Source organism: Abrus precatorius, unplaced genomic scaffold (genome assembly GCF_003935025.1).
Source record: "Abrus precatorius isolate BTA unplaced genomic scaffold, Abrus_2018 Scaffold2, whole genome shotgun sequence".
Classification (NCBI taxonomy): domain Eukaryota; kingdom Viridiplantae; phylum Streptophyta; class Magnoliopsida; order Fabales; family Fabaceae; genus Abrus; species Abrus precatorius.
This window is the reverse complement of record NW_020874362.1, coordinates 27,211,518-27,224,781: the sequence shown is the minus strand read 5'-3', so window position 1 is coordinate 27,224,781 and position 13,264 is coordinate 27,211,518. Positions and strand designations below refer to the sequence as shown.

The window sequence follows — 13,264 nt, the reverse complement described above, 5'->3', positions numbered from 1 at the left end:
AATAAATAATGACACATTAATTTTTATTTAAAATTCTGCGAGACATGTTTAATAGATGTTATTTATTATTAGAAAGAAGTGTCAACAGTTGAATAGAGAACTTGATGGCAAGGGTATAAGAAACTTAATCTAAGTGTTATCCTTTATTGAAAATTAGGTTGAAATATTAAAAATCAGAGTTAGAGTGCATTAATAACGCTTTTAAATATTAAAAAAACTTTTATTATAATTCTTTAACTAAGACACTTACTAGCATTTACAAAAGTTAAAAGATGAAGCAGTTGAGTTGATACAGAAGCAACTATGTTATATCTATATCAGTATCCATCATGGATACGGTAAGAATACAACAATTTTGAAACATTTGTGCATTAGAAATATACATCTTCAAATTCTTCATTTGTTTAACAAAGAACCAGTTTTTAATCCAATCGAGTTATCACTAATCAGCAGTTCTCAACAAAGATGCATCATACTAATATAATGAATTCCAAATAGAAACCATTGATACAACAATATCAACGAAATTGATACAAAACAAAAATAATTTTGGGCATGATTCGATGAAAAATATTTTCACTGAATTAAATCTTATTAGTTAAAATTATATTAATACAAATATTATTAAATTTTATCAAATAATATATTTTAATATATTTCAATGATTAGATTTAAAATTTCACATATCTGCGGTGAAAGTCACATTTGAGAAGATCCGAATGCAGATTTGATGTGACTAGGGGATTTCATAGGAGAACCAACAGTTATTTGACATCGTAGAAATTGGCGCAAGGTTCGTTTGTTTAGTTTATCAAACGACAATTACACGTTTTTCGGTTTCTCCAAAGGAAAAAACACATGATTTTCGTAAGCTTGGAAATGCGGAAATGCAAATAGAAGCTGATTCTTTTATCGGCATTACTCATAACTAAATTGAATATGAAGACAACGTAAAAGCTGCATTTAGATTCTAACAGATTGTTCACGCAGTGAACATTCAAGATTCTAGCTAAAAGTTAACAAATAACAACATATGCATTTTATGTTCCATGAATACACGAACAAATATGCCAGATTTTACCACAACGAGAACATATAATATATTTAACTTGCTACATCTAGCAATTACAATGAGGCTGGATAAAACTGCCCAAAAGAAAATGTATATATACAATCAAAATGATTTGTCAAGCCTCGCCTTTAGCCAAGAGAAAAAAAATACACCTGAGAATTTTGAATCAATCAAAACTAGTTACAAGATTAATCTAATAATAAATTACAACACAAATAGAGCCCCGAGGATCCCCCATGTGTACAAATTAACTCTGTAACATGACCTATTACTTACCATCATTGAGGCCAACACAACTTGTGAAATCCTTTAGCAGTTGAGAGCCATTCAATAAAGTGAATATGTCAAACAATGAAACCCATGTCTTTCACAGGCCAACCCACTTCACCCATCTGAAAATCCGACCAACTCTCAAGGGCAACTCATAGTCATTGGTAATAGCAGGCTCCCTTCGAGCAACCTCAGGCTCAGACCAAACATATACCCCGCGTTCCTGCTTACTGCCGGGTACAGTATTATCCAGGATAACCGCGACAAGAAACGCGATCACCATGTGCAGTGAAAAAAGCGTGTTCAAGACATAGTTCAACTGCAAAAGGAACAGATTAACAATTGCTCCAATAGAAATACCAGACATTCCAACTAAATGTACAAAATAATTCTACAAAGAAAGTAATTTTTATCCAGCATTTAAGTGGTAAAATAAGATAATAAATTAAAGCTAATTCCACATACATATTTTATAGTTTGTTCACTGCATCATGAATTCAAGGTGTCTTATAAACACAAGATTTAGCAAGTAGCAACCATACAATAAGAACAGGAAGGATTCTGTCAATACAGAAGTTGCAAACATAAGCAGAAAATCTTGGTCAAAACTAAGGAGTAGTATGCAATTGACCTTGAAATCTATCGAACCAACTAACTATGTCCCTATTGAATGTGGGTAGTTTCAACATCCATTCAAAAGACCACGGAGATACACATTTAACATTTAATGACAGTTTTGTCAGCCACACACACCCTCAGAGATGAAAGTGGCTTGTGGATTATTTTTTTATCTTTTCTGAAAATGTTATAGTAGTAAACCAATTTTCGTGATCAAAATTTGACACATTCAAGCACAAGATTCATAATAGTAAAAAAGCATGACACAAACCCATACCCCTCCATATTTGCTGTGGAAAGGCCCGTGAGAAGCCACAACATAGGGCTGAAAATAACTTGGTACAGACAAGTTAGACTTTGGAGAGATGCCATATTGTTGAAAGTATGCGGGTATGGAAAGAGAGAAAAACAAGGATAACCCAACAATGATGATATTGCGAGAACTTCCTGCCTCGCTATAGCGTAGATTCGACAAACCCAATGCTGTGAGCATTGCCCACATAAAGCAGAGGAGACCAGCAACGATGACTTCAGGAATTGAAGCAACGAATCCTCCAACCTTACCTGTTACATGGCAAATGCATAATTAAACATTGATAAACATGTAAGACTTGTTTTTACAGATGAGAGAACAAAAGTATTTTAAATGGGCACAAGAGAAGCGAGCAAAAAAGCAGACTGAATAAATTGCATATCCTAATTATCCTACGGCTTATTTAGTCCCAAAAATAGATACAATCAGCACAAGAACTGAACGGCTTTTTAAAATTTCTTTGTAGGTTGATGGACTTGGTAATGAATAAGCACTTATATTTGCCAAAGATATGGATAGGGGAACTGAGGAAGTATCTCAGTGAAGCTTCACACCACTGTTTTCATTAGAATGAGATATTATGCAATGCCAATAGCCATGTACTGCTTCAAGGCATAGCATGCTCAACAGATAAAGTCCATCACTTGCAAGACAGATATTGCTCTATATCATCAGTTCAAGAGGCTAACTAGCTACAGTTTTAAATTAACAAATTGGCCATTCGGAGATAGATAAACTGCATTTAATCATTAAGCAACAAAGAGATATAAAACACAGATACCTCAGAAAGCAGCCATGTCCATCTACAACATGTATCAGACCCCACACAGTACATCAAATATGATTTGAGCATTTTAAGTTTTTTACATGTCGGTCTGCATCTGTTCCCCATACTTCAGTGAAGGGGCTAAGGATTCATGCTAAACTAAAATAACACCATGCAATTTAGAATGCAAAAGCAATTGTAAATGTGCAGATACACTGAATAGTAAAAGCAGCAACGTTATGTAATTATATTTATGTGAACATCCTAAGCAATGTTAAGATTCTCTAATAGCATCACAGATGTATATTACAAAATCATCAGTATATTATCTTACATTCAGAATCAGAAGCCTATGGGAAAGCCTAATGCCCATGGAATCTATTTTCTACCACAGTTTGTCTCCTTCCACTCTCAACCCCAGTGTTTTCAAATTTGACTTCATAACCCAATAGTTTCTCATTACTGTATGCACTCGTAACAGATATGCTAAATATTCAAATAAAGCAGTAAACTTCTACATCACTATCTAATTTGATAGAGTAGAGATTGGCTTATACCAGTTAAGACAAAGGTATTCTCACATCATTCATAACTTTATATACAATTTGATTTTTTTTTAAAGTCCACATATTGAAGTATAACTATTAATTGGCAAGACTATGTGTCAAATCTTGTAAAAAGATGACAGACACTTACCCACAAGAGACAACACTATCAGAAAGCAGGCACCCAGTTGAACTGCCCTGCGGCTTCCCATTTTAGTTACAGCAATTGTATGAACATTTTCAGTTAGAGTTGAAGATCCAGTTCCGGTTCCCCAGAGACCAGCCAAGACACTAGAAAGACCTTCCAAACCAATTCCTCGACTAAGAACTCCAGGAGTTGGTGGTCTAGATGCTACCAATAATGAAGATGCATGATATGAGCCAACCTTCAAAGATTAAAGTGAATGAATATCAACAACGAAGAACAATTATTTGTTACAATCCTGCATATAGAGAAAACTGCAAGGAACATAATATTTTAATTTTGAAATAATATACAATTATTCTCTAATAGATCAACATATATTATTATTTGATTAATCACAAAATGGTTATTTGCAGCATCAAAATTCTAAAAATATTGTAATGAAAGAATTATTGCAATTGATGCAGTCATTTCCTAAGTCTTGAGATAGAACCTATACTACATTACTCACCCTTATAGTTGGTGTATACTTTATATGAAAAAAAGCCAAAAGAAAGACATTGATCACGTAAAAAAATAAGCGTAGTGTTTAAGTTTGGATCTGATAAAGTATCACAACAATCTACAATCACAAAAGTTTTCCTCGTCTATTGACAAAACTTGCAGTTAAAATGAACTTATAAATAGTCTCAAGTGAAAAACATGTGCAAGTTTCTTACTTCATCTGAGCCATCATTTTTATTGAACATATATCATTGAGTTATGTCCAAATCGTAATTTTCCATCAAAGCCTGTATCATATCTAAGAAAAAGAACAGCCTCATAAATAAAATATTGCTAGTACATGGTTATCAAGATGGTACAAGGGCCTAGTAGGTAATTAGCTTTTCTAAGATAACACAACTAAGTCAAATGACCAACATATTCAAGGTTAAGATAAGTACAGTCTAGGAACCAAAACAAAGAAAGACAAGAAACTAACCGAATCCACAGATGAGATTAAGGAAACCACACACATGATTATAGCCGTTTTCCAATGGAAGACAGGAGTACCCCATTGTAGTGGGTAAGGAAATCTAAACCATGAAGACGATTTCAATGCTTGAGAAGTATCAACACGACAATGCCTCATTCTAGAAAAATGTTTTCTGCAGTGCTCTGAAACCATATTTGAGGCAGGTATATTTATATCACACCCTTTGTAGTTGTAAACTCCTACTTCAGTCAGCAAGAAAGCGAATGCCCATGTAATTGCCAGACCCAAAGGAACCTGGCAGTTAGGTGAAGAAAACAGAAATCATTTGCTACACAAAATTTTATTTCAATTACTGAAGTGACAAGCAATTTGTCAAAACATTCAACTTACTGTGTATATTAGAAATATTCGATGTCCAAGAACAGATATCTTACGAAGATACTGTAGAAAGCAAGAAATAAGATTACTAATTCTAGTACAGTGAAATAAGCAATACAATATACACACTGGTATAAACGAATACAAAAATGAATAAATATTAAAAATAAAAAAACTGAAGATAAATTCAACAAACTTACAAGAGAAAAAAGAATAACCACTAATATTTGTACTGCACCAATCTCAATACATGTACCAACTAATGGGAAACCATAACTGAAGAATGAAAGCCCAACTGCAGCAATAGTTGGGGAAACAACCACAGGATTGATCAACCTGCAAGGAAACACATAAAATGAGGCTCATTAGAGTCTAAACTTATAAGAATATGATCTGAGATGTGATATTTTTATTTCAGAGAACTCGGGCAGTGAAAAGATTTAAATCTTAAAGTGTGAAAAGCCAAAGGACATGGTTTTGTATTGCACCAGAACAAAAGAGGGGGTGGGGGAGAGGAATGTCACATATGGATGGAAACTGGGAAGAAACCATAAGGAAATAATATTTAAATAAAGTATATATAATCTTTTGAAACATAACTCCTTTCCACAGAAGAATGATCACAGCATCTAAAGTATGAGAACTAAAATTTATGAATACTCTAAACCAACCATTTATCAGGATTATATAACAACCTTAATTGACGATAAAAGAAAAATATATTATTTCCTTCCTTTTAAAAGTGATTATAAACTGTTCTAGAAGTATTAACCAGTTAATTTCAGTTTCATGAATTTTCCAGCACAATTCACGGAGGGGGGAAATTTCTTTTAGATCTGCTACATGAATCCCCAGTCAAAAATCGTCAGCATGAAATCACTAAATTTATATTATATATTCTCTTGTGCAGAATTGGAGTTATGAAGCTCGCACCAATCTCTTTCCCCTTTCCACTGCCACCAACCTCATTCTAGTTGTATTGGAATTTGGAATCCAAGAGCCCAGCCACAAAATATTGCAGAATGCAGGCCACAACACCCAAGAACAAGCAAGAACCACAAACAGAAGTATAGAAACAAAGGCAAAGACAAGAGAAAGTAGAAACCTATGCAGCAACACCTAGGTCTGAGAAAATAGAAGACTGACACAAAGAGGGCCAAAGCTCATTTTTAAGTGCAGAACAGAGGTTGCTGAAACCAAACCTAAACTCACAAATGGTAGCAGTGTGAAGGTTGTTTCAAAATAGAGAAAAGATGAGGAAAAACTTCGTGACCTAGCTGGAAGAAGTGTTGCCGCACAATAATAAGAGATCAGAAGTCCAAATTGGGTCAAATCTTGCCCTGTAAATGGATTTTTAAAAACTAGCTAACAAAAACCCACGAAGTAAAGATTGGCTCGGATCATCTATCCTGCAATTTGAAAGAGAATGATCATGATCCTACGTGACCTTGCCAACATCCAATCCTGTTTCCGATTAAGATTGCGGAGTGAGAGAAAGATCTTAGGATTGTGTGATCTAGGGATTAATATTGCGATTTTGACAATAGCAAATAAAGAGTTAGCTCAGCTAGTAAGATTGAATTGCATCAATGCAAAGATATTAGGTTTGATTCTTATTTGTAGTCCTTTATTGGTTGGTCAGATGCAAGTACTACAGTTAATTCTCATCAAGGCAAGCACTAGTGTTTGGATTCTTTAATAGAGATTAGGCCAATATTTGTAACCATTGCTGAGAGAATCAAAAGTATCTCATATTGCAACCCTGTAATAAAGAGATTTCCTCTTCCCTTTCTTACTTGGCACATATATAAAGCCTATACATATTATTGGCGATGATTTCCCTTTTTCATTTTTAGAATAATATGTTCTTAATAAGATGTATAATATTTCTAATTCATTAAATATAATAAAAAACTAAGAAATGGAAATTCGTATGTTGATATTTTTGCCCCTACAAAATTTTGGCCAAGTTCCACTTTACCTCTTATTCTTTTACTTGAATTTCTCACCCTTTAACATAAAACTTGCATCTGTCCACAATACTAATTCTGTTTGGTGAAACAAAAGCATGTATAAGTAAAGACTAGCGAAAAAAGTAATCAAGCAGAGAAAACCCAAATATTATACCTTACTAACAACGACATAAGTCCAGTATATCCAACTAAAGCTTGAAAAGCTGATCCAATGATTGTAGCCCCCTGGAGCTCCTTCATTATATGCTTGAATTTCTGCAAATTGTGGAAGAAACCTTATCAGTGGTCTTCGTTTCAATTATTCCACTAGAGAAATTTAAAATACAGCACGCATATCCCATGAGACCTTATGAGTAAGGACAAAACTTATATGGTGATTTAGGTGCTGTTGGTACTGTTTATAAATTAAAATTAGAGTTTTACTTTAATAAAAGATTTATGCTTAATGTTATCACAGATTACCAAAGATAAAATTCAAATTTTGATTGATAACAGCACCTACGTTTTGTCCAATGACTAACTAAACATAAAGTGTTGCAAGACCCAACACCTTAGTTAGATTGAACCATGATATATAGACAAAAATCAATATCACTGAACCATTTGAATCGGAAAGAGATACAAACATTTCCATTTACTCCTTGAAACTCCGGGGAGTTGATTATCGCGAGAGCTGGCGCCAGATAGACAAAGGAAGGGCCCTGAATCAAGGGCAGCCTGGACCCAAAAGCAATATGCAAGAGTGTAGTCAACCCCGAAACGAACAGCACTGTCGATACCACCATAGAAGTTTCCTCCTACACTCACTTAACACACTAACAACTTCGCCTCAAACATAACACTAAAAAAACCAACTAAGCCAAATGAAAATCACTCACATGAGTCCCTCCCATGGCAGGAACAATGACAAGTGGAACGAGAACCAATGAACCTATTACCGAAACGTAGTGCTGAATACCATACACGCCAATCGGAACTACAGTAACAAGTAACACACATGAAATCAAACTTTTCAACCTTAGAAAAAAGGAATTGAATCAAATTATTCAAATTGAAACTCCAAAATCCATTACAGTTTCAATACCTAAACCAGGTGAATCTCTCAGTTCATATTTAATATGCGAGTGCCGAGACACAAACCGGTCGTCGTCCACCACTTCATCGTGCCTCGCATTTCTTCGCGGCAGCGCCTGGTCATTGGAACTTGGAACGGAACTCTTCGGAACGCCGTCGGAGTCTCTCCGCTTCTTCGCCATCGCAGACGGCGGCGGAGGCGGAACGGGAACGTTGTCACCCACTGCAACGCCATTGGCAGTTGCGGGAGTTGGAGCTCGAGCGGCTTCGAGATCCAGGTTGGGCTCGGGTACTCTGGGCTTGGGCGGCGGGGTGGTTATTTGGCCCGAATTGGTGGCATTAGTCTCGCCGGAGAACTTGGGCTTAAAGCCCGTTTTCTTGGCCCACGAAGAAGGCAGCGACGGAGGCTGGCGGTTGTTGGGATTGGAATTGGACATGTTAGTGGCTACTGGTGCATAGCTTGAACGGTTGGGTGCAGATCTAGCGCGCGGCGCGTGGTGTTGCAGCAATGCAGAAGCGAAGCTCTATGCAAAGGAAAGAAAGAGCGAGTGAAAAATGAGGAATGTGAACTGAGAACTTGGAACTCGGAAAACCGGGGAGGGATTAAGTTGAGTGTGAGAGGCAGGAGTCCACAACAAGCATGTCAATACATTGTTTTATTTATAAGAAATAATTATTAATTTTTTAATTATATTAAATAATTTTTTAAAATATTTTAATTATTAATAATAGACTCAATTTTTTTTATATAATTAATATATTTATTTAATTTTTTTAATAAAAAATATTTTTATTGAGACTCAACTTTATAATATAAGTTGAATTATAATAATTATTATCAGTTGATTCATGTCTTCAGAAATAAATATATTTATTTATTTAATATATAATGTAAATTTATAATATGTAATCATTTTTTAATTTTAATAAATTTAATATCGAAGAAGATGTAATAGATTTTTCAGTATAAGAATTTTTCTATTCTTAGATTGTTTTGTTGTTTGGCATTAAAAAAAAAAATGGCATTTGAATTGTGTAAGAATAAATTGGATGAAAATAAAACAAGCAAACTACAAAATGGGAGGTTTTGTGGTGCTGGTGCTGCCTGCTTAAGACGAGTAACCACACGATCATTATATACATATTTCTTTTTATCAGGTCACTTTTTATAATTGAAATTATATATCTAATAATAATACTTTTTTATTTAAAAAAAAATTATTTCACAAAAACAAGGAAGCATTATAATTATATTTTAAAAATATTAAATTAATTATTTAAAATTAACTACAAAAAATAAATTTAATATCCTTAATGTGTTCAAGATTTAATTTTAAAATTAATAATTGAACCTTGCTATTTTTAAATTTTATTAAAAAATACATTTATTATGTTGAAGATATAAAAATATAATAAATATTTTTAATAAAATATTATTATTAATTGTTTTATACTTTTGTTTATTGTCAATTTTGTGCAATAAAACATCCACTCATTATTCTTATAAATTAACATGTTTTGTCATTTAATATACGCTTTCGTTAATTTCAACTGTTGAGACCTAAAATATTTGTATGGATGTAAACGGCTAAGATATTTTTAGTATAAATTATAATACACCGCAGATGGATATGATTATTTTCTGCTGCAGAGAAAATCGATTTCGAAAGTTCTTAATATTCTTACTGTTGTGTGGCTCCATTTAAAAAAGAAACTTTTCATTGAAATTAGTGGTCTTAGTTTTGTTTGCATATAAATCAAAATTTCAAATTGGAGCAGTTTAACCGAAGTTACTGTTTAACTACAATATTTTGTTATACTTAGAAAGGGGTTAATGAGGATAAACATTTGAAGTCCTTAAGATACGGAGAGAAACTCTAAGCAATTTAAACGACAAGAACATGTTGCTCTTTTGTTTCTCCCAATGCTTCAGCGACAATAGGATCCGAGTGTGTTCCAACTGTGGAGAATTAAGGCATTTTGCAACAAAGTGTTATCTTACTTTTTATTTTGACAAGAGCATAATGCTCAGAATCATGCAATTGCAAGGAAGGAAGCACAAGAAATTAGGTGGTGGGGTTCATTCACAAAACCATCATTCACAGTGCCTTCTTCCTCAAATCTAATTCACGCAATTGGGAGTTTGGTGTAAAAGGTTAAAGATTCACGGGACCTATCTCCTCCATGTGTCCCTTCTCTCCCCTCATTCATGAATGCCACAGTATCTCAATAAAAATTACCAGATCTCCTAAAATTAAGGAACTATTTTGGGGGCACTAATTGGGAGAAAAAGTATTGACGTGAGGAGAAGGAATATCAAATTCGTCATTCTCATTAGCTATGTGTATCGTGGTGGTTCTTCAAGGGAGGGAAAAAATTAAACATTAATGAAAATATGGGTCCCCTATGGATAGTGTCAGCAAGTGACAAAAGACTGATGAAGAAAATGAAGGCATGGTGATGGTGGGGTACACTTCACAAGTTATCAATAACTATAATAATTATTGAGAGAAGTGGAATAAAGGCAAGAAAAAAACAGGAAAAATACAAGAACAAAATGCTAGCTGTAAACAATGTTGCAAAGACCAGAATGAAGAAAGCAACGCCTAATTTTGGACTCTCCCTCTAACCCACTAGCCGTTTGATGAAAGCAACCAAGGTGGGACTTGGAAGCAGTGGTAGAAAGAAGATTTCAAAGAAAGAATTATAGTGGATATAAAAAATTTACTAAAACAATCTTCATGATTTTTTAAAAAAAATCTGAACAACACATCTCACAAATAATTAATTTTTTACGTGCTTTAATCTGAACGAATGATTTTCAATAATTTAGAGGTTCTTGTACGGTTCAATAACCATGCGAATATTCTAGTGTGCCCCTGTTCTTCTGTCTGTGTTTGTGTCAAAGGGGAAGACCACTAATCTTGACGACAACTAAAACGATCTAGCAATTAGCAAACCCACTTTTCAAATTGATTCATTCACTGTGTTATACCAAAAATTCATGATACTTTCTCAGAATATTCAACGTAGTCGTGGATTGGATTTGAGTATTGTAACCGTGAATCTTGAACTCGGACATCTATATATATGACATTATCCGCATAAGAGGTTTGCACATAATAATTGAGTTGAATGTCACAGACATATATGGCTTCCCTCAGCCTGAATTTTGTGGTCGTGCTGTGAATGAAGATGTGGTTGAAGTGTCCACCCTTGTTTTCTTATTCTTTAAATCTGTCTATTGATTTATCTATATATGTGTGTATAGATATATAGAGAAAAAAAAAACACAAATAATTACTTTTAAAGTTCTAGAAAAGATTAAATATAGAAAATTTTAAAAGCATAATATATCAAATAGTATATTTTTATTAAATAATTTATAAATTTATTTTAAAAATGTCACAAGAAAGGTGAAACGAATAGTGAAATCAATATAAAAGAAGTCTGATAATTGTAGCTTTGACAATCAATGAACTTGTATGGTGTACTGACTCAAATGGCCCTCAAAATCAATTCTCTTGAGACCAAGTGAAACGGGTAGAGCATTGTGTTTTATATGAATATTCCTGACAAGAAAATTAGAAAACTATTATACAAGCAAATATTTTTCTTGGCCCATAGAGGTGGGCCAAGCCTTAAATTGTGGTAAGTGGAGCCTGAAGCCCATTATACCCGAAATAAAGTCTGCCCCACAAATTTCTTTAATTTTGCATTAAAAAATTATGGAGTTTTGCTTATTGTCGAAGGGCATACATTAAAAGCAAAACGGTAATAAAGTAAAATTATTTAATTTATCATAAATTGAAAAGGAATTTATTTGAATATTTTTTTATTTTTGCTAGCACTTGTTACTAAAACTAAAATTATATTGTTCCTTCCTAGCGAAACAACTGTCTTCAAACTTCTGATCAGGCGTCCTTCTGCTGATTTGCTGATAGGGAGAATACCTGCAAAAGGCACTCCGATGATAAAGTCAGGATTTGGTTCTGAGCAATAAATGTTATTTAATGATGAGAAGTCAACCTCTTACCTGTATTTCTTATCTTCTTTTTATAGACATTCTATTGGGCTAATGGGCCTGAGTCCGTTTTTATATTGAGGCCCATAGTATTTTTGATGATCTTTAATTGGATTATTTACCTTTTAATCCTGACGAGGGGTACCCGGCCCAGTATGCCGAGTAGGTATTCGGTTTCTTTTTCCTGAGGGTGGAACCGAGTTGATTCCTTTCCCAGTACACTAGCCCCACAAGCCCGGCGAGTTGCGAAGCAAGGGCTTAAAAATGGAGATGGTAATATTAGAATAGGTATTCGGTTGGAGTGCTTATTATTATACCGAGAGGGTCATCGTGGGGGTGTCCGGTCTCGATTGATGGTAACGTTTGATGTATTAATTTTTACATTGAGGAGTAGTCGGTTTAGTAACAACACGGTATAGGCCGAGATTATAAATAATAAATGTGCGAAGGAATATTCTAGAATGTTGGTTTTGAGGATTTGTCAGAGGGTATGTGAAGCGAAGGGGTGCTCCATCTCCTCCGTTGATCTGGAAGGGATCTAATGGTTTGAAACGAAAGGGCGTCTTTTCGTTTGCCCAACATCAGTCCCTTATAAATATGTGGTGGTCCCTGCATCCCTTTCTTACTCTTTTGCTCTGTGCCGAACCCTGCATACCTTTGCTCCAAACCGACGAGTGTTCAGAGATCCTAGGCTTTTCTTCCCTACCGACTGCTAGTAAGGTGCGTTTCATTTTTTCTTTACTTCTTTTCTATCATGGCTGATCGTATTGAGTGGGAGGATTCCCTGTCGAATGCCTCAGGGCCGAGTACCATTGAGGTTGATATTATAAATGGAACCGAGGGGAGTGGCGAAGTTTCGTCTATTTCAAACCGGAGGAATGAAGAGGCTCAGGTCGGCGAAGGTAGTAACGAAACCGAGACGTCATCGTCAAGTGATACTGACGCTCCTGAACCCCTTCCTAGCACTAGTCCTCCTCGGGAAAGGCAGGTGTTTCCTCCTTTAATCAATTCTTCAATTTTGTCTCTTAGCGCCGTACACTCTTCGGTAGTGTGACCCATGTTCTGATGATATCGGCAAGACTTACTTTTATCTGCCCGAGAAGGAGTGTT

At 34.7% G+C, this 13,264-nt stretch overlaps 1 protein-coding gene across 5 annotated transcripts; it reads right to left on the bottom strand.

The window, feature by feature from the left end:
- Nucleotides 1-966: 966 nt before the first annotated feature.
- On the bottom strand, nucleotides 967-8,763 carry LOC113857371 (nucleobase-ascorbate transporter 12-like). 5 transcript variants are annotated; one of them, XR_003503238.1, is made up of 11 exons: nucleotides 8,141-8,762; nucleotides 7,935-8,032; nucleotides 7,683-7,853; nucleotides 7,211-7,311; nucleotides 5,284-5,419; nucleotides 5,096-5,146; nucleotides 4,712-4,999; nucleotides 3,736-3,970; nucleotides 2,238-2,524; nucleotides 1,349-1,661; nucleotides 967-1,224 (listed from the first exon to the last, which is right to left on the bottom strand). XR_003503238.1 is itself a non-coding variant. In XM_027489170.1 (11 exons), exons 1-11 carry the CDS (start codon nucleotides 8,565-8,567, stop codon nucleotides 1,440-1,442), a joined length of 1,917 nt encoding a protein of 638 aa, XP_027344971.1. In that variant the 5' UTR covers nucleotides 8,568-8,739; the 3' UTR covers nucleotides 1,082-1,439. The 5 variants fall into 5 exon arrangements, 4 of the variants coding, with proteins under 4 accessions (XP_027344970.1, XP_027344972.1, XP_027344971.1 ...); XM_027489170.1 differs by having other exon boundaries at nucleotides 1,082-1,661; nucleotides 2,238-2,285; nucleotides 2,385-2,524; nucleotides 8,141-8,739; XM_027489169.1 differs by having other exon boundaries at nucleotides 968-1,661; nucleotides 8,141-8,763.
- Nucleotides 8,764-13,264: the final 4,501 nt, after the last annotated feature.